This window comes from Camelina sativa, chromosome 1, assembly GCF_030686135.1.
Source record: "Camelina sativa cultivar CO46 ecotype springtype chromosome 1, ASM3068613v1".
Classification (NCBI taxonomy): Eukaryota; Viridiplantae; Streptophyta; class Magnoliopsida; order Brassicales; family Brassicaceae; genus Camelina; species Camelina sativa.
This window is the reverse complement of record NC_141880.1, coordinates 10,002,501-10,024,201: the sequence shown is the minus strand read 5'-3', so window position 1 is coordinate 10,024,201 and position 21,701 is coordinate 10,002,501. Positions and strand designations below refer to the sequence as shown.

Sequence of the window (21,701 nt, the reverse complement as noted above, 5' to 3'; positions counted from 1 at the left end):
TGTTGCTCAGGCTTCATATCAATATTTAAACCAATTAAAAACCAAAATTGTTGAAACAAACCATCATTTGATTCAAGTTGTTTGAACGTACTTTACATTTTGACGAGCTGATTTTTTTTGTTAAAGTGTAAAAACATCAACGTACGTTACGTCACTTCTCGCTCGTCTATTTGATCTCATCTTTAAAAAGTATAAAATTCCTTTCCGAACACAAACGAGCTTCATTCCCCATGGCTTTGTCTCTCAACTTCTTCAATCTCTCACCCATGTCTTGATCTTCCATTACTTTCCTTAGCCCATCTTCAACCTCTTTCTCTCCAAACCCGCTTATCCTCATCCCAATCTTCCACACGTCCACGATGTATTTACAGTTCACAAACTGGTCTCCGGCCACCGGATAACATAGTAGCCTCCGAGAACTTACCACCGCCTATATATTGTACAAGGAATGAATCATAATTAATAATTAAAGTCAGATATATAGTATTTATATAGTAGGTACCACAATTATATATATAATACATGTTAGATTTCTACTAGTGATAATAGTGTACCTCCATGGTCGAGTTCCAACCACAATGAGTCACAAAACACCCCACAGAGTCGTTACTAAGTACTTCAAGCTGTGGAGACCATGAGACGATTCTTCCTTGGTTCTTGGCAATGGTGACTCTATGCACGAACCCTGGTGGAAGTCCTTCTTGCCACACTCGGTTTAGCGCCCAAAGGAAAGGTCTTCCCGATGCTTCCAATGCCAATGCCAACATTTTAATATTTGATTCTCCGATAGGAGAAACCCAACTTCCAAATGAGATATAAATGACTGAGTTCGGGTTTTGTTCTTGAAGCCAACCAATACAAGATATGTCTTCTTCCCATAAACTAGTCTTGGTTATAGCTATATTACTTGGTGCTCCTTGGTAATAATGCAAAGGACCAACGTGAAAGATTTGAGGATTTTGACTATTTTTTTCTTTGTTGAAATCTTTAAACAACTTGTAGGGTGTTTTTTCATTGTTGAAACCATCATATTCGTCTTTGAATGAGTTTACCAAGATCCAGCGGAGACTTTTTGTTCTTTCTAGGGTTCTTTGCCAGAATTTGAATCGTCTTTTTTGAGATTCTGGAGTTCCGATCAGCCATGGTAGATCTTCTTCCGATAGGAGTGGTTGCTTCGGCAGGACTAGTGGTGTCTCTGGTTGACGAGGACAACCTATACACACCAATGTTAATTTTTGTAATTAATATGCAAACAATTTTGTACATAACACGAAATAAAAAAATAACTAAGGAAACAAAATATATATTTTTAATTTAGATCGGAGTAATGGAACTCAAGCCTATGGCAAATCGCTTCATCAAATGCTAGACTGGTGATGATTGTTCTTCATCGTTCTAGTTAGACTCGATCGTGGTCCTAAACTCCTAATAGATATACCAATATAATTCTTGGCTTTGTTTCTGTGTGCCCAAATTGCTCTATATATCCAAACTTCCGTATACATATAATATTAGATAAGTCCATATAATTAACATGACACAATGCCACTAGCTAGATAAACATTGTCTGGTCCACTCATCTGGAATTAATTAACAAATAACAATCATTAGAGATGTATTGTCTGTTTACTTATCAACTATACATATTTATATATACTTTCTTGATAAAAATCTACACATACTTAATTTTGTATACGGACACGTGTTGTAGTCTATATAGATGGGTCACTGCAGTACAGAATTGTTTATATATATATATATATATATATGTTTGTAGTACATGAGGTAAACTGTGATGTGTGACTATTACTTACTGTGATCGTACGTATTAACTATAATGTCTTAAGTTTGACGACTAATTATTTAACCGTTGTATTAAGATAATGCAAGTTACCTTTTCGGGAAACTAAGCCTGTCCGTACTAGCTCCGGTATGGCTTGGATCAAACGGTAAGCAGCGAACATAACCGGCCAGAATCCGGCAACCGGAACTCCACACCGATCAGCCACTCTTATAGCCCACGAAGCCAACAAATCAACCACAACACAAGCCACACCCAAATCTTCTTCTAGGAGGAGCCGTTCGAGCTGAGACGGCATGATGTTCTCCATCGAGTTCTCTATCGAAAAGAAGTCCGAGGGAGGTGCGTCCGGGCGATCTTGACCGTCATATAAGGCCACAAAAGTGATCCCAAGATCCTCGTTAGTACTTGAGATCCGACGGTGGATAGACTCCGGAGTCATAACGACAGGGGCGAATCCACGGCTAAGGAAAGCCGATGCGAGGTGGAGCATCGGAGTGACGTGGCCTTGCGCCGGGTAAGGGATAAATAATATCTTAGGCATTTGTGTTATTTTCTTCATATCTTCTTCGTTTTCCTCTTCCTATATTTTTGAGTTTTGGTTATTGATAGTTTGCTTATGCTATAATTCGGGTTATTATAACAAGGAAGATGAATTGGTAGGAGACTATTATTATCATTTTTTTTTATATGCATATATACCATGCATGTGCTATATTGATCGACTCTGCCAATCCGTACATGCATGTAAATATATATATATGTATATGCCTTTCCATAATGAAGGTTTATTCTCATTGTTTTAGAATATAATATGCATGTCGATATTTAGAAAAGAGGACTCAAAGACAATAATATCGTAAGGAAACTGCTTTCTCATTTCTCTAATACATTTGTTAAGCCGTTACTTGTGCAGTGTTCATTCTATAATTAAATAAAGAATATCCTATCGAAAAGTTTTGAGAGTGGACCACATATCTATTGTATCTATATGCACACACACACACACACACACACACATTGATAATGTGAACTGGTAATTTGCTGTAATACGATACGGTGACTGCTTTAAAAAAAGAAAAATTTCTTGTATCAAATGTTAATCATGCACTAAATCGAATATAAAACATTTAAGTAAACGTCAATAGTCGCACGAAGTCAATGACTCGATCGTGGGTCAATAATCCTCGAAAACTAGTTAGGCAATTAGTAGAGGACATGTTAGTACCAGCGATCCGAAATTAAAAGATTCCAAACTAAAAGTCGGATCTCGCTAATTAGTTTAGCTTATAGTATTCACATTTATACTAAAACACACAAAAATTTGTGATACATATATGTTATGAGTTATGACTTATGAATTCGGAAAAAACCTAGAAAAATCCTATAAGCATAATATAAATGAAACGGATACATTGTTTTGCCTCTAGGGTTTACTTTCCATTAATTAATCTTCTTAATAACGAATTACAAACTCTTAGACACTTTAAGATAGATTTTAAAACACTATAGGACAAGGAGAAGAAATCTTGAAATATTTTAAACCTAGTGGTAGGTTTCGGTCCACGTACTCCCGGAAACTAATCCTAGCCGTTCATGCATGATCTAATTATTTATGTTGGATCCTATTCTAGACTGAATCTGCTCAGGGTCCTTTAAACTAATTACAGTTAGATGTTTATATCAATATGAATAATGTGAGATATGTGTGGATACACATTCGGGACTTGAACTAGTATACCATAATTAATTTTAAAACGCTGATGGTCTAGAAGTCTAGAAGCAACACTAAGGATGCATATTAAATGATATATAATGTAGTAAATATTTCTTTAGATAATTAAAAATACAAAGTTTAACAATTGATTCGCTGGATTAAGAGATCGAACGCCGTTGAAGAAGGAGATCTACAACAGGGGATCAAGTGTTATCACTATTGCAACTTGCAGTCCTGAAATCTTTAAAGGTCCCCACGCGGTTTCATATATGTTTTAAAAGACCGACCCATCTCGATTCATATGTATATTAATGACTTAATGTGCTCGTATATTCGACAGATAAAAACCATTATTATATGCAAGTGAACTAATGTTTGGCCTATCTATGTAGATGTTAAAAATAAAACTTATGTTTTCCCACCGTTAATGCTTTGTATCTGAATATAATTCATTTCATGTGAACGAATCAAAGTGTTACGTAAGTATTGCCAAACCAATACGTGTTACAAGACAGTCCGAGAATGGAACGTTTTGAAAGGCATTACGCATGGTGTTATTCCGTAGCCCGTACTATGTATTGATTAATGGAAACTCGGATTATGGGATTTTTTTATAACATTTTTTTCCTTAGTAAAAAAGGTCTATATTTCGTCCACTACTCTTTTGTTGGAGATTCTCTTCTTCTTCTTCGTAATATAGTTAGACCTTTTTTTGTTAGATGAAACAAAAATCATGTGATATTTTGGATATATAATTGGCATATAATTAGTGAGAAGCAAGAAAGTCACAGAATAATGTTTCAACTTTCAAATCCACCATAAATAATTAAGGGTAACGCGTATGTTTAAATACATTTTCTTCTTTTGTAATAAATTTTGGAATAGATTCGAACCACTTTAATTAATAGAACGGAAAGAAACTTGAAACCAGTGTTACATACATATATAAATCAATTATCACGGCCGGCACCCAAAATGTCAAGAAAATGCGAATACATACAGTGCTTCAGTGGTCCAATCCTATATCAACTTCTAAACTTAGTATTAATCTCTCCCTCTTAAAACGAAATTAGGTGTTGCTAAAGGTACTTAAACCGTGCATATAAAACATAATAAACTATTACTAGATAAATTTGAGACTATAATAATTAATTTGATATTATATTTTCAAAATATAAATCAATTTCTTATCAAATAAATCAAACTGAAAGAAAATAAATTTATTGAGACGTATTTTTGAGACATAAAATTTTCGTCACAAATTTGTGACATTTTGAATACGGTATTATGATTAAATTTATTTTTCACAAATTCATAGTATTTTCGTCTTATATTATGACAGAAAAATTATAACTAAAGTTTATCACAATTAGTGACGAATATGCTACGATAAAATTAATTGTTACTCTTATGACTACATTGTGACTTATATGTTGTTGCAAATTAGTTATGAACTTATAAAGATATGCAAGTCACGGTTTGTGACATTAAAATATGTAAATATTAGTATAAATTGTCATTTATACAATGCCTATTAAGCCAATTCTCTAACCTTAATTTAAGAAGACTTATTTAAGAGATGATTAGGGTTTTATTCTTTATAATTTCGTGCCTCCTAAACCTATAGAGAGAGTACACCATTTGAAAGAAAGAGAACAAGGAGCCACAACTGAGATTAAGGACAGATCTTACTTTTCCTAGTAGATGGTGGAAAAGAAGGGGTAAATGGACTCTTTTATGGACGAATTTTGGTGATCAATTTCCCAACCCATAGATGTAAGTTTTCCCCAAAGTATTTTGTAACCCTTTTTGTAGATTAAAAGTTATATATGTTTTCTCAAACCTATTTTGCGCAAATCCGCGAACTAACAACAATCATCTTGTGAAATTGTTTTCCACTGCTAAAAATTGGAGCAAAAGTTGTTCTACTCGCCGTTGGAAAGATTTGAGTCTTAACTTTGTGGAAAGCCTGAGATCGTTTGCATAGGAGTTATAATATGAGAGTCACTGTCAAATATGTGCATCTAGTCGAATTTGTGATTTATCTTCTTTTGTAAGAATAAAGATAGATTATAATGTAAATCTAATGTATATGATTACAAAAATTTGTATGATTATAAATTTCAAAAAATAATATTGTTTTGAGATTTAGTTTTTTTTTGTTATAATTTTTATATGCTATGATCTTTTTAGTAATAATTTGTGACCATTTGAAACTAATTTCTAATGATGGGATTGGACATTATGATAGTCACAAAATATTCTGATTTTTGAGTATTTGTTAAATTTCAGCGACAAATTTTTAGTTATCTTTTGTGATCATTTGAGACTATAGTTTTGTAGTAATAAGATATCCAATTAACACATTATTTTAAACACGAATTGTGATGATTTTAAGACGTTTTGTTGGTCTGTAATTGAGATAGTTTTGTTAATTTTTGTGTCGTAATTATTCATGACAAAATAGTTATTAATATATTCGTTGCAACTCTTGTGACGTTTTTGTTACAAATAAAAAGTTGTGACGATTGTATTGCAACCATTCCAAAAATCGTCACAAATTTATAACAATGTTTATATTGTGACTAAATACTTTTTATTATAACTAAATATTACGTCTGTATACAATTATTTTATTGTAGTGTACACTTTGATTAGTATATGATTTAAACGATTTATATAGTTGATAACACTTGGGCAAGTGGCTCTGCCAACTCGAGAGGTTGCTCGACAATGAAAGAAACTATTTAAAGAAATTGTTTGCGCCATCCTAATTAACTAGTAACTAATATAGTTCTAATACACAATTATTTAGAGGACTTTAAGCATAGAAAACTTATTAAGAAGATTTAGCTATATATATGTAGTATAGTATATGATATCTCAACCAACCCATGACGAATGCTAATCAATATATGATGTTACGAAATCGAAATTGAGCTCTAGTAGCAATGTAGCATAGAATATTATAATAATATGGTGAATATTACTTAACCTTTTAAGTGAAACTGTTTTTTTTTTTTTTTCAATCCTAAGAAAATTCAGATAGTTGACGCGTAACTTTAAGGACCATTACAAAATATGATATACGAGTTAGATGTTTATTGTTCAAACACAACGTGTGTATATGGATGTCAAAGACATAAACTATTGAATTATTTGTTTTATTTAGAGAATTATTAACATTTGATGAAACTATCAAGTACATATATTTTTTTTTTCTGAAAAAATATTAAATTATATTCAAAAGTAAAAATACTGTTTTAAATTGGTGCATCCTTTCAACAGAATGATGCACCAATTTAAAACACTATTTTTACTTTATAGAAAAAGCTAATCTAGTGCCTAGCCAAATAAGTAGACCATTTTCATAGCATCTATCTCCCTTGAGACCAATTGCCAGGAGTTGGTCCTTCATATGTTTGTGAGGAGATCAAGTACATATATTTTGCATTACCTTTGATCTTTCACTCAAAATATAATAACACTATACGTATTCATGCATATAAAATTGTGGCTATTTAATTGCATGTACAATCATAATGCTGAAAAGAAAAGATATACAATCAGAAATATCCACAGATTAAATAATCATAATTAAACGAAACTAACTATTTGGATTATACTTCAAACTTTGAAAAAAAAAATTCATATATATATACAACTAAATTATCATAAGGGGTTCTATAAAGTAAGTACCATGATAAAAGTTTCATATATAGCGTACTTAGTTGAATCCAACCACTCCAATAATCTTAAGAAGTCAATACCTGCTTTTGTCGTCCGCATCTTCATAATAACCTCTATTTATATATCCATCACCAAACCTCTCTAATTATTTTTATAAAAGAACTTTCATAATATTCGTCTTCTTTAAATCGTAACCACAACACTCTCTCATCTTCATAATCCTCAGCTCTTCACTTGTCATTAAATCAAAATGAATCAATCCGAGCAGAATCACTTTTCCGGTAATTCTTTCAGTTATTCTTTTAAAATCAAACTCGCTGCGATTATATTTTCTATAAACATTTGAATGATAATTTAAGTAAATATTTTTTGGTCATAGTGGAAAAGCCTTCACAAACTTCGTCGGGGGCGTACACAAGTCCACCGCCGATTGGTTACCCGACCAGAGATGCGATGGTTTGTGATCCTCCAGCCGCCGCTGTGGAGACTAAGTCCAAGGGCGATGGGTTTTGGAAAGGATGGTACGTATGTTTTTTTCTTTCATATTTACGTACTCTAGATATATATCATGGTTCTAACTTCTAATTCTTCAATTTTTACGTACTCTCTTCTATATGTTTTTTTTTATGGATTGCTTTTAATTCGACTCGAACTATTATATTGGTTTGAAATGTATTTTTTTGTATACTATGAAAATCTGCCAAATCAAGTTCTTGGAGAAAGGGTCAACATTTTATTGTTAATATTTGTTTTTTTAACATTTTAGTTGGGATTAAATTTAAAATTTGGTGTGTGTTTTTTGACAAGTAACTAGTTCTTTCTTGCAAATTTTGTTTCGGTTTTAAATTCACCCTCAGACTTCCACTATTTTCCCTTCATTGACAAATAAAAAAAATTAATCCAACTTCAGAGTTCTCAGCTAAGAATTTGTTTTTCTAACTGAACAACTAAAAGAATTTAATTCACGGAATGTTACGTACGTTGCTATTTTTTTTTTTAATTTTTCTATAACTTCTATATTTATAGTGTTTTTGTCAGAAATTGTTACTATTTTAAATATTGTATAGCGATATCCCTTACATAAAATTGGCACTAACAGTTAGTATATGTGGGCTTGTCTATATATTGGCAGTTGTGCTGCCATATGCTGCTGTTGTGTCCTGGACGCATGCTTCTGATCATCAGCTTCGGAATTGACGCTTTCATGCAAATTATTATTACTGTAATAAAAAACAGTTTGATGCTAGTTATGTTACGTACTCTGTGTATGGAATATATTCTGTGGATAGTTGTTATGTTTTATATTAAGTGATTATTTATATTGCAGTGAATTGGTTTGTTTGAAGAGATCCTTTTTTTTTTAATCAACCCTCGAATAGATCGTTTTAACTAATAAAAGAAAAGAATAACTCCAACGATGATCGGATCATCAGTTAGTAACGAAATGATGTGTTTCAGTTCCTCACGCAATTGGTAGATGTGATTGCCTGGGTTACCCAAACAGAATAACTAGGTGGCTATGTCTTATCTTTCTTTCATGACCAATCAAATGAAGAATTAGTGGGAAATTAAAATATGTCCCCTTTATTCCATAGAAAAGCCCAATATATGCTACTTGTTATGTTCCAAATCATGCATGAATTATTCAAACGAGATATGGCAAGGGGATACTTGTTATATATATAGTACTAGGTTTTACCTTTTACCATATATTATTTTGTTGATACGATAGTGTAATAGTTTAGTGGTGTTTGTACTCAATGGTGAATTACATCTATATATATACTGTTAACGGTTGTAGATAGATTTTGTATAAACTCTTGATTCGCAAGTTGAGAATATATATTTTATGATTTGGTTAGTTATGATTTAGAAATGAATGAGATGACATATTTCTGTTTTGATTATCAATTGATATTATTAGATTAATAGTGTACATTTAAAGCTAATAAAAACTTACCAAATGTGTAATCGTTTATTAAACGCAAATTAGATATTTCCTAAGATGTATTCATCTTGAATTAGTTGTTATATTATAGGGATGTGATTACAGAATTTGTGTGATCAATTCTTTTTGTGAAACTCAACCCTAAAAATTCGGCATGAAAATTAGTTCCTTCCTAAGATACAATGAGCATTAATTGACATTAATTGAATGTAAATAAGTACGCTATGGATTAAAAACCGGCCCAAAATATTTGGTAATTTTAAGGAGGATCCGGGTAATTGAATCGGTTATAATTTTACTTAAAAATCTGACCCAAAGTTGGCAAAAAGCCAAAAAGTGATGGCACCCGTAGTTTAAAAATGTATTTCGAGCTCTATATGTGGATATACTTGTTTGATTATAAATATCCTAAGACAATTTATAAAATATATATCCGTTTAGAAGAATTCAAATCACATCATATGCTGAAAAAAAATCTAAAATTTTATTAATTTTATTTATTAAATAGTAATTAAAATAATTAAATATAAGATTAAATAAAAGTGCAAGGAGAGTTATATTTTAATCTAACATATTGTTTTTAAATTAGGTAGATAATTTTTATGAAATTAATATTACCAAATAAGGAAACGATTGTGTTTAGTTGTAAGGATTGTAGAGAATTTGATTGAGACTTGTTTGGATACAAAGAGAAGAGAGGATGGCCCAAAAATATACTCCAAAAATGATAAGATAGATTTAGTTATTTACTCATGAATTATGATAATAAGAAATTTCAAGCTGAATGATATATAAAGTGTTATTTTTGTGGATCGAGTGTGGAAGTTCGACAAACATTGAGTTCAATTTCAAAGAAAGTGTCCTTATTTGGGAGGTTAAAAGTATCAAGTAATAAAGTCTTACTATTGGGTAAATCAAAATTATTGTATGTTAACATTTTACGTTTGATACTAGATTAGGACCCGTGGTGTACCGCAGGGCAAATTATTTATAGTTAAAACATTTAAATTATAAGCTGTATTTATTGGTTAAATAATTATATAATAATTATTAATTTTATAGTTTAAACCATATAATACCATAATATAATTTACCTTTTTACATAATATTATTTAATCAATAGTATTAACAAAATTATGAAATGATGTTTTTCCCGTTTAATGATATTTTCAATTTATATAAATATCGACAAAACCCGTCCCGCTACATAACTCTGTCCCGAGATATTTTAACTCGCACTATATCATCTTAATTTTTAATTTTTATTCATCTATTGAGTAATATATGTCCGTTTAAAAAGAAAATATTACATCATATGCAAGAAAAAATCATAATTTTTATTAACTAAATGTAATATAGAATAATTCAAGATAATTTAAGAATAAATTCAAATAAAAATGAAAGAGAATCATATATTTATGTTTAAATGAGATAAACAAATTTTCTTATTTTTTTAAATCTTACCTATAATTTATTTTGAAATTTTTGGTAACTAATATTAAAGTCAATGCATTAAATGCAAAAAACTTTCCAAAAAGTATTTTTGAGCAAAAACTGCTGCAAAAATACTAATATACATGATTTAGAACCTTATTTGGCACGTTGAAACACACAGAAGTAAACCTGGGAAAAGCATTGGCCTTGTAGTGTTCTAAATCTTACAAAAAAAATTCTTTACTATGAATTTATACTATAATATTCAAATAAGATACAGAGAAGTTTATCCAAAAAAATTTACAGGATACAAAATCTATAAAATACAAGCAAAAATTAAAATACAATGAACCAAAAAAAACTGCAAATCATTCAAGATATACAAAGGAATTTTCTGCTATTCTTCGCTCACTACTCTTCAGTAACCAAAGTTTTAGTAGTACACATATGTTACAGGCCATAATATATAGTCAAATCGACCTCTACAACATTACAAGATATACTTAAGTACTTAACCCAATTTGGCACTAAGGAAAACAACTCTTAACTTATGTGTATTACTAACTTATGAGTTATGAGCATAATTTGTAAGGAAAGAGCCCTGTCTGCTATCGCATTACTCTCTTTAGAAAGAACTTGAGCTTAAACTTGAAAAATACAAACGACCCTCTCTCTCGACTCATATTCAACAAAAAAAATTTCCCTTGATATATGCATAAGAACCATAGTAAATAAAAGTAAACGTACTCCCTTCTCACTCTCTTTCAAAAGAGGTTATTTTACAAAGAGTCTAAAGGCATAAAAAAAACACCGAGTGTCCTTTAAGAGGTGCTAACTAAAAGACAGATCCATGAACAAAATAATTGAGATTATGTCATATACGTGTACGTCATGTACGTGACGAAAGCCATATCTAAATTAAACCATTTGGATCTGACACTACAAGAAAACATGGATTTTACGACTACAATTGGCGACTATATATGTAGTCGTCATTTTTGGCGACTAAATAGCAACTATTTAGCAACTATTTTACGATTACATATATTTGGTTGTATATCAGTCGTTTTTTTACGACTACATATCGTAGTTGCTAATTTAGTCGTAATTTAGCGACTATTTTATGACTATATTGCACACCAAAATATGTAGTTGCTAAATAGTCACCAATTTAGTGACTAATATGTGACTCATAGTAAATGTCTCTAAGAAGTCACATATTAGTCGCTGTTTAAGAAAATCAAAATTTTCAAAATTTAACCCCAAACCCTTAACTAAACTCTAAAACCTAAATCATAAACTCTAAATCTTAAAAATAAATCATAAATTCAAAGCTTAACCCCAAATCATAAACCTATACTCCAAACCCTGTAATTTAAACCCTATAACATAAATTTTAAACTTTTATAATGCATAGTATATAGAAATAAAATTGTAAACCATTTAACCAAAATATAACCACTATGTGTATAAAATAAAATCTATATCTAAAACTATTTAGTGTATACATATACATAATATTTTCAAAAACTATTTACTTATAAAACTGATTAAATTAGTCATTTTAAAAACTAAATCTAATTGTTGACAAAAAAACCTAAAACTAATCATTTAGTTTAGGCCTTAAAGGCTTTTGTATCACTTTGAGTTTTGATATAATTCAAAATTTGGCCAACAAAAAAACAGAAAAAATCAACAAACCCTTCACGCGTTGACAAAAAAAATAAAAAAAAAGAGAAAAACCTACCCTAGATCTGCCTCCATTCCTCGACACTACACTTAGAAAAAAAAAATCATTATCACTCTTGAAACTCTTTCCGAAAAACTCTCACTCTCATTTCTTCGAATCGCGATGACTCTGTCCAGCCAAACCTCCGACCGTCGTCTTCCACGTCTCGTCAAGTTGAATCTGCCGGGTAAGTCTTCTTTCTCTACTCACTTCCCCCTTATCTCTATGACTTCTCGAAAAAAACAATTAGACCTAAACATTTCAGATCTGTTTCTTTATCTACTCACCTCCCCCTGTTCTCTGTCGAAGATTTTTATTGACTCTTCCTTATTTAATTTCTCGTCTCTGCTCTCAAATACCAAGCTTTCTCTGTAATTTGAACCGCTGATTTTACGTTTCAACCTCGAAAAATCCAAGCTTTTCTGTCAATTGAAGACTTTGTGATTCTTGAAATTCGTCTTTGTTTAATGGGCACAATTAGGGTTTTCAAGGAGGTTCCCGGATCTTTGAAATCGACTTAGTTCATAGTCACCTCAGTTTTGGTGATTTTATTTGATAAAATCTGGTATGTGTATGTGTTTGTGTTTGTGTCTGTGTCTTAGAAGCTTATATATGGTTTGAACATGTGAGTTTTGTTTACTATATTATTTTGTTGTTTGTGATCAATAGACTGGATTTGGAGAAGTTGAAGAACATGTCAAGAAGCTTGAAGAAGCAGTTGGCTGGAAGAAGATAGGTATTTCAGATTAATTCGGATCGAGCATAGATTTTGGTTACTTAACACTTTTTCTGCGAGTCCATGTTAGTCAAAATTGCTAGGTTTGGTTTTCGAATTGAGAGTCTCGTCTCTTTCCAACCCAATTTCCAAGGAATTAATTAAACTTTGCCTTACAAGTTTGTGTTTTTATTTTGATTTTGAATAGATTAGATTTCAATTAGAGAGGCAAGCCATACTAGTTTTGTGTCTACAGTTTTTTTTCTTTTATTTTGATAGTGAACAAACTAAATCAGTGTTCAGTTGTTTGAGCCTGTCGTCTTGTGATGGTTTCAGGACCCTTTGATTGGTTTCAATTTTTATAGCCCCTCATGGAAAGGAAACTGGTCCCAGCTCTGCCTTACCTGCAAGGTTTTTCCGCAGAAACCCGTTTTTTAATGTGAAACCCAACATTTTTTTCTTTTTCTGACTAGGATTGTCATACTTTACTCAGATAATTAGACCGGTGCGATCTAAACACTCTCCCACATGTAAGCGCTGCGTTGAGCAGTTTGACCATCACTGCCTCTGGATTTCCAACTGTGTTGGTAAGGTAAGAGACTAAGAGTTCTTTGCACCGCGAATCTCTCTCACTTTTTGTTATGGAAATTATTTGGCAATCTTTCACTTGTGACATGAAAACACCCTGTTATGCATATTTTTCGGTTAACGGTGTCTTAATACGATTATTCATCTCGCAGAAGAATAAACGACTTCTTAGTCTTTGTGATCATGGGAGCTTTAACATCATTCGTTGGCGGCACAACTGCTGTTCAAAGTATGTGACTGAAACAACTCTCCCTAGCAATCCTACCATTGAACATACCGATGCTGCCGTGTTTCTATTTTTCCACTTGATCTTGGAACATTAGTGGGAACTACTTAGGTTTCAATGATGGAATACAAAGCAATTGTGAATGTGCTACAAACCATTTATTATGTAGTTGTTCATCTATTCTTTTTCTAATTATGTTTTTTTGAGGAGGATGAAGTATTCTTTTTTTAGTTCTGATTTTTAATTTTATTTTGTAATACAGTTTTTTTTTGTAATCATGGCTTAGAATAATCAATATAGTATTCGAAATATGTTTTAAATTATTATTCATAATTTAAATGTATTTAAATCAATTAATAAAATATATATATATATAATTTGTATAAATACTGTATAAATACAATAATGTATAAATACTTAAAATACAACTATAGTTGGTAATTAGTGGTTAATTAGTCACTAAATTTGGTGACTATGTTACGACTAATGTTTGTAATCGTAAAATTAGTCATTACGTAGTCGCTAAATTTAGGACTACATTACGACTACGTTTACGACTGCGACCTTTAGTCGTAACATAGTCGCTATTTAGTGACTAATTTACGACTAATATTTCTTACCGACTAACGATTTACGACAACATGTTTTAGTCGTTATATAGTCGTAAAACACTATTTAGCGACTAAATAGTGACTAATAGTGCAGTCGTTATTTTCATGTTTTCTTGTAGTGTGATTCACCATGCATGTTGCTTCAGAGAAATGACTCGAGAGATACAAGGGTCGTCTTTTTTGCGATATGTGTGGGCCTGTGTGTGGTAAGTTGACGGTAGGATTTATGAGATTGAACATGCTTCTGTCCATTTCTAACTTTCATCTCAACCATCGGTTTCGCTTTCCTCGGCTAATAAGGTAGGTCTGCCCTTGAGACTTGAGTTGTCCGTGAGTTAGATGTTTTTATTGTTCAATATTGACTTTTCTTTCTTTCATTTCGAGGATATTTTTTTTAAAAAAAAAATCTTAATATTCAACTTCTTTAAATTTAGAAACACAACACTCACTTCACTTCATCACTCCTTCAACTCCTCAAATCAGAATGAATCAATCCGAGCAGAATTCCTTATCAGGCAACTCATTATTTTCTAAAGTCATGATAATGTCCGAGGACGTATTATCTTTTTTGGCCACATATAAATATAACCATGAACAAATTATTCTATACACACCAATTAGATAACTAGTTAATCTTTTCCGGCACAGTGGAAAAACCTTCACAGGCTTCATCAGATCCCTACACACCGCCGCCGCCAATTGGTTATCCGACTAGAGATGGTGGGTGATCCTCCGGCAGCAGCAGTGGAGACAAAGTCCAAGGACGTCAGCGATGAATCATTAAAAAAAGCAGAGTACATATTTATTTCTTTTATAATTATCCGTTAATCATTTTCAAGATATTCACCCGGCGTTCAATTTTGTTTTGTTTTTTTAATGCTATGTCTGTGTACACTATTGGCAGATGCTGTTATAAATGTGTCCGTGGTTGCTTTGAAGTCTTACATAAATGCCTTTCATCGTGACACTAAATTTAGCATGAGCATGAGACTTCTGATGAGACTGAAGTCGTTGACCGAACCAGAAAAACATCACGTAATGGAAGATCCATTGATATATGTTTTATAAATATTTAATCCGTATGTAAGGATTCCCACGTTGCATTTTTTTTTAAGTTGATTTTGCTTCTTTGTTTGAAAGGGAACCATGATCCCCATTTGCTTTGTGTATTTTGTTTCTATCTAAATCAAAGAATAAAAGAAAAGTAAAAAACCTAGTCATAACTCGTAACTAATGCTCCATCAAAGCCGTATGCTAACACAGATACTAGCCTGGCTTATCCCCCTATTATAGTGAATTCTTACGGTTTTGCATGGGACTCATTAGCTTCGGAATTAACGATTTCATACAAACTATTACTATAAGCAGTAATTTTTTTTGACGATAGTGATAGAAATAGTGATCAGGATGCTTGTGTTTCGCTTTACAGTTTTTAAAAGTGATTATATATGAGAAGGTTTTTCTTAACTTTTGATATGAAGATACACTTGGCATGTTTTCTATCTGACACATGTATTTTGTTGTTGTTTGAGCCTAATTAACTAAATTCATTAGTGTTTTGGAGGCTTATAAAACACAAAAAAAAAAAAAAAAACTCTGAACATTTTCAAGACTTTCTTCTTCCACTGTATACCCTTCCCATATAAAGCCATCATTTATCAGTTTGTGGTTTTATCATAGAAAAAAAAAACAAAATAGTTTATTTTGAAATTATAATTATGGTTTGCAATCTTATGAATGATTCATGGACAAGAAAATATTTTAATTTATGTAAAAATATATTTTTGGGTTTCAATCTTATAAATGATTCATGGGTAAGAAAAGATTCTAAATTATGTTAGATTATGGGTTCTCAAAAATCTCTTATAAATTCATAAATTTTTGGTTCAAAATTAAATTTTGGGATTCCATTATTGGGTTTAGTTTCTGGCTTTTAATCTTATATAATCTAATGGTAAGATGTTTTATGTAAGTAATTTGATAATTGCTTACTTATTTATTCTTCATTAGAGATCTAACCAATTTGTTTTCCATCAAGTTAGAATTCAATCCCTAATTACTTTTGTTTTAAAAAAAAAAATCAGTCATTAGGTTCCTATGAAATATAATAAATTTTTATATGTCTTTCCAAATTGCAATAGATATTTTTGAATAACTTTTTTATATACAGTAGAACCTCTATAAATTAAATACTCAGTAAATTAATAACCTCTATAAATTAATAAATTTCTCCGGTCCCAAGTTAGGACTAGTGTAATTTTGGACACTATTCGATAAAATAATAAATTAATAACTTTTTAATAAATCCAATGTAAAAATATGGTCCCCTCAATATCATAAATTAATAATCAAATAAACTAGTATATATATATATATTGAAATATAAATATATTGTTGTTTGTTTGTTTTTGAATTTGCATTCTTGTTGGAGAGCATCTTTAATCTTTCTGACTGCATCAAAAACTTCTGGTGTTGTCTTCTCAAATCGCATCCAAAAATTGTAGAGAGTTCTTGACGCGATAATTGTCTCCTTACGTGTAACTGGTTCTAAAGGTACTGTCATATCTTCTTCAACTTCATCATCACCTTGAAAAATAGTAGCAGCAATTTCTTCTAAACTCTGAATTTCTGATAAAAAATCCTCTTCATAAATTGATATTTTATTAATTTATCGATAAATTAATTATTAATTTATCGATAAATTAAAACCTCTATAAATTAATAAAATTTTATGGTCCCGACCTTATTAATTTATAGAGGTTCTACTGTATATATTTTTAAGTTATTATGTAGCATTTATACTACACAGACAAAAATAATGTGAGAATGTTTGACAAATTGATTTATTCATTTGAGTTTTTATGTATGACTTTCCTAATCTCCATGGGGCGGTCCCGCAATTTTATATGCTCTAAGCCAATTTCTTTTAAACAATTTTTATTATGAAAAATAAACTCATAAAAATAGTAAATATAAAAAATATTTAATAAAATAGTTTCTATGCCCATAAACCAAAAATATGTTCGTTTTGCTTGCTCATAATTTCTTTGTCTTTTCAATGTTTATATGTTGATTTAAATATATATATGAAATAAATATAATATTGTTTAATCACTCATTATTTTTTTAAAACTCATTAACAACAAGTGTAATCTAATGCTCATTAATTCAATGTTCATTCACCAACAATTCAAAAAATGAGATAGTTTTTCACATAAAACTAATAAAACTTCATATGTAAATATACTGTTTTCTTATATAAAACTTGAACTTATAATTTTTTTTGAACTTAAAAAAAAGAAATTTAAGAACAACTGAACTTATTATTATTTTTTTCCTACATAAAATACCTAAAACTTTTGATGTAAAATATGCCCCAAAATTTTTGATGCCCAATTTTTTTTTTCCCTACATAAAATACCTAAAACTTTTGGTGTAAAATATGCCCCAAACTTTTGGTGTAAATTTCTTTTTTCCCTACATAAAATACCTATAACTTTTGGTGTAAAATATGCCCCAAAATTTTTTGTAGATTCATTTGCTTGGTATATGGGCGGGGCCTTAAACCATGTTTTATTTTAATTCCGGTTCACTTTTGTTGGTTGTGGTAATACTATTACATCCACAACAAGAAAACAATCAATTTGCTAGGAATATTTGCGAGGGAAATTATCCCTCGCAAATTTGTCTTGGAATTGCGAGACATTTGCTACAAATGTCAAATCCATAGCAAATTCCTCGCAAATTTGCGATGGGATGTGGCCTCACAAATCCGCTGCAATTTTGCAAGGGATATACGAGAGATTTGTAAGAATTGCACTTTAATAACATCATCCACCGTTGATAAGCTTAGATCCAACGGACCAAATCTACTCCTTTTTCACTTCTTCTTCTTCTCCTCTTTGGTCTCGTTTCTTCTCGTTGGTCTCCTTCCCCAGATATCATTAATTTGGACACAAAAAACTCAAACCAGTTAATCCATTCACCATTATCCCTTCTCATTCCACAATTCTCGAAGCTCCATCTGCAACTTTCCGCCATTTAACACCTCCACATCTTGAAGTTCCCGTCGTCATTCATCGCAACAAATTTTGAACGCTGTTCACCATCATTACAGCTCGAAGTTCTCGTCGGCGTTCACCACCATTACAGCTGGAAGTTCTCGCCGTCGTTCACCACCACCACATATCAAAAGTTCACCACCGTCGCATCTCATCCTCCGTCGTCGTGTCTCATATTATCAACTGTCGCATCTCATATCCTCTGCTGCTGCCTCTTCTCTCTGCCACCATATTCCCGATCTCCCTTTGCCATCATATCTTCCGGCGCTATACAAATCTGTATTTTTTTATTTTTTGAAATTAATTGTTAATAAAAGAAATCATTATTTATTCAAATAAAGAAAAATCATAATTTTCTTTATTTTGGTAAAATTATCAAATTTTAAATAGATTAACGTAGATTCTTAAAGAATATTAATTATAATTTTTTTATAATTATTAATGGTCCCTCGCAAATGTATAGCAGAAATATATATTTTTTTTGAGACAATAAATATATAATTATTTTTAAAAATGTCGCAAATCCATATCAATTCTTGCGAGGGATTTACTAGACATATTTTGCGAGGGATATGTTACGGAAAATATTCCTTGCAAAAGTTGCGATGGATTTACGAGATTTTTAATTTACGAGAAGCGAATTGCGAGGGATTGTGTTTTTTCGCAAATCCCTTGCTATAGGCTATTTGCGAGGGAATTGCTAGGAAATCTTCGCTCGCAAATAGCTTGTTTTTTTTTTGTAGTGATCATAAAAAAAAATAAACTATCATGATTCAATATGTTGAACATATTCAGTATGTTGAACATGTTAGGCCCTACCTAACATGTTCCTTTCTTATATTTTAGAATCTCTATTTTTTTTTTTTGATATTTATGTGGTAAAGCAGGCTAAAAATTTTCTTATTCCATAGATGCATATGAGTCTGTTTATTGTAAATTTAGCTTTTTACTAGTATATATATATATATATATATATATTATTTAAGTGAACCTAGGGGTGTAAAAATGGGTTTATTTTTGTGGATCAACTCAATCCTATCCAAACCATAAACTTATTAAATTAGAAATTTGAGTCTTAGTGAATTAATGGGTCGAAATGGTTATGGATTGGGTTGAAATGAGTTTGGTTAAAATAAATCGATGAGTTGACAATTTGGCACTAAGGAAAAAACAATTCCTAACTTAGGAGTATTACTAACTTATGAGCATAATTTGTAAGGAAAGAGCCCTGTCTGCCATCACATTACTGATCTCTTTAGAAAGAACTTGAGCTTAAACTTGAAAAATACAAACGTACTCCCTTCTCACTCTTTCAAAAGAGGTTTATCTACAAAGAGTCTAAAGAATTTGTCCAAAACAAAAAAAAGAGTCTAAAGGAATACAAAAAAAAAAAACACCGAGTTTACTTTAAGGGGTGCTAACTAAAAGACAGATCCATGAACAAACAAAATGAGATTACGTCATGTACGTGACGAAAGCCATCTCTGCGTCATAACCCCCATATGTGAAGTGCTTCCCCCATCGCATGAATCGCCCCTTCAGAGAACTGCTCGAGCCCCGGACGATCTTATTGCGATCTGTGTATGCCTGTGATGGCAAGAAGACTGGTAGGATATATGAGGTTGAACATGCTTCTGTCCATTTTTCATTTTCATCTTAACCATCGGTTTCGCTTTCATCGGCTAATAAGATAGGTCTGCCCTTGAGACTTGAGTTGTCCGTGAGTACTTAAATGTTTTTATTGTTCAATATTGACTTTTCTTTCTTTCATTTCGAGGATATTTTTTTAAAAAGAGAACTTCTTAATATTCAACTTCCTTAAATTTAGTCCACCGCCGATTGGTTACCCGACCAGAGATGCGATGGTTGGTGATCCTCCAGCCGCCGCTGTGGAGACTAAGTCCAAGGGCGATGGGTTTTGGAAAGGATGGTACGTATGTTTTTTTCTTTCATATTTACGTACTCTAGATATATATCATGGTTCTAACTTCTAACTGTGTAGGTTTCATGTTACAATATTTTTCTTCAATTTTTACGTACTCTCTTCTATATGTTTTTTTTTTTTTTTATGGATTGTTTTTAATTCGACTCGAACTATTGGTTTGAAATGTATCTTTTGGTATAATATGAAAATCTGTCAAATCAAGTTCTTGGAGAAACGGGTCAACATTTTATTGTTAATATTTGTTTTTTTTTCAACATTTTAGTTGGGATTAAATTTAAAATTTGGTGTGTGTTTTTTGACAACTAGTTCTTTCTTGCAAATTTTGTTTCGGTTTTAAATTCACCCTCAGACTTAACTTTTTTTCCCTTCATTGACAAATTATAAAACTTAATCCAACTTCAGAGTTCTCAGCTAAGAATTTGTTTTTCGAACAAACAACTAAAATAATTTAATTCATGGAATGTTACGTACGTTGCTAAATTTTTTTTCCAGAAATTGTTACTACTTTAAATATTGTAAAGCCATATCCCTTACATAAAATTGGCACTAACCGTTAATATATGTGGTTTTGTCTATTGGCAGTTGTGCTGCCATATGCTGCTGTTGTGTCCTGGACGCATGCTTCTGATGATCAGCCTTCGGAATTGACGCTTTCATGCAAATTATTATTGCTGTAATAAAAAACAATTTGATGCTAGTTATGTTACGTACTCTGTGTATGGAATATATTCTGTGGATGGTTGTTATGTTTTATATTAAGTGATTATTTATATTGCAGTGAATTGGTTTGTTAAATAGATCGTTTTTTTATTTTTACCAAACCTCGAATAGATCGTTTTAGCTAATAAAAGAAAAGAATAAATCCATCGATGATCGAATCATCAGTTAGTAACGAAATGATGTGTTTCAGTTCCTCACGCAATTGGTAGATGTGATTGCCTGGGTTACCCAAACAGAATAACTAGGTGGGCTATGTCTTATCTTTCTTTCATGACCAATCAAATTAAGAATTAGTGGGAAATTAAAATATTTCCCCTTTATTCCATAGAAAAGCCCAATATATGCTACTTGTTATGTTCTAAATCATGCATGAATTATTCAGGTGAATTTTGACAAAAAAAAAAAAAAAAAATTATTCAGGTGAATATATCAAACGAGATATGTCAAGGGGATACTTGTTATATATATAGTATTACTCATGAATCATGATAATATCATGTATTTCAAGCTGAATGA

General features: G+C 31.3%; 2 protein-coding genes and 3 long non-coding RNA genes across 6 annotated transcripts; 3 read left to right on the top strand and 2 right to left on the bottom strand.

The window, feature by feature from the left end:
• Nucleotides 1-47: 47 nt before the first annotated feature.
• Nucleotides 48-2,512, bottom strand: LOC104787282 (UDP-glycosyltransferase 82A1-like). Its single transcript, XM_010512825.3, has 3 exons — nucleotides 1,895-2,512; nucleotides 555-1,213; nucleotides 48-430 (listed from the first exon to the last, which is right to left on the bottom strand). The coding sequence occupies exons 1-3, from the start codon at nucleotides 2,361-2,363 to the stop codon at nucleotides 167-169; spliced, it is 1,392 nt and encodes a 463-aa protein (XP_010511127.1). The 5' UTR covers nucleotides 2,364-2,512; the 3' UTR covers nucleotides 48-166.
• A 4,656-nt stretch (nucleotides 2,513-7,168) lies between these two features.
• LOC104787271 (protein CYSTEINE-RICH TRANSMEMBRANE MODULE 9) lies at nucleotides 7,169-8,553 on the top strand. The gene is made up of 3 exons (XM_010512815.3): nucleotides 7,169-7,489; nucleotides 7,588-7,729; nucleotides 8,341-8,553. The coding sequence occupies exons 1-3, from the start codon at nucleotides 7,459-7,461 to the stop codon at nucleotides 8,384-8,386; spliced, it is 219 nt and encodes a 72-aa protein (XP_010511117.1). The 5' UTR covers nucleotides 7,169-7,458; the 3' UTR covers nucleotides 8,387-8,553.
• Nucleotides 8,554-12,227: 3,674 nt separating this feature from the next.
• Nucleotides 12,228-14,171, top strand: LOC104787258 (uncharacterized). 2 transcript variants are annotated; one of them, XR_767827.3, is made up of 6 exons: nucleotides 12,347-12,506; nucleotides 12,801-12,884; nucleotides 12,989-13,055; nucleotides 13,371-13,445; nucleotides 13,528-13,626; nucleotides 13,775-14,171. It is a non-coding gene; the product is annotated as an uncharacterized LOC104787258 (long non-coding RNA). The 2 variants fall into 2 exon arrangements; XR_767825.3 differs by lacking the exon at nucleotides 12,801-12,884 and having other exon boundaries at nucleotides 12,228-12,506.
• A 422-nt stretch (nucleotides 14,172-14,593) lies between these two features.
• On the top strand, nucleotides 14,594-15,675 carry LOC147949721 (uncharacterized). Its single transcript, XR_015594820.1, has 3 exons — nucleotides 14,594-14,759; nucleotides 15,108-15,253; nucleotides 15,364-15,675. It is a non-coding gene; the product is annotated as an uncharacterized LOC147949721 (long non-coding RNA).
• A 2,321-nt stretch (nucleotides 15,676-17,996) lies between these two features.
• Nucleotides 17,997-21,324, bottom strand: LOC147949720 (uncharacterized). The gene is made up of 2 exons (XR_015594847.1): nucleotides 21,017-21,324; nucleotides 17,997-18,797 (listed from the first exon to the last, which is right to left on the bottom strand). It is a non-coding gene; the product is annotated as an uncharacterized LOC147949720 (long non-coding RNA).
• Between the last annotated feature and the right edge of the window lie 377 nt (nucleotides 21,325-21,701).

Coding starts and splice junctions, on each gene's coding strand:
- LOC104787271 (XM_010512815.3), top strand. CDS start 7,459: ATGAATCAATCCGAGCAGAATCACTTTTCCG. Junction 7,490..7,587: donor CGAGCAGAATCACTTTTCCG/GTAATTCTTTCA, acceptor TTTTGGTCATAG/TGGAAAAGCCTTCACAAACT. Junction 7,730..8,340: donor GATGGGTTTTGGAAAGGATG/GTACGTATGTTT, acceptor ATATATTGGCAG/TTGTGCTGCCATATGCTGCT.
- LOC104787282 (XM_010512825.3), bottom strand. CDS start 2,363: ATGAAGAAAATAACACAAATGCCTAAGATATTATTTATCCCTTACCCG. Junction 1,214..1,894: donor AGGCTTAGTTTCCCGAAAAG/GTAACTTGCATT, acceptor TGGTGTGTATAG/GTTGTCCTCGTCAACCAGAG. Junction 431..554: donor GTTGGAACTCGACCATGGAG/GTACACTATTAT, acceptor TACAATATATAG/GCGGTGGTAAGTTCTCGGAG.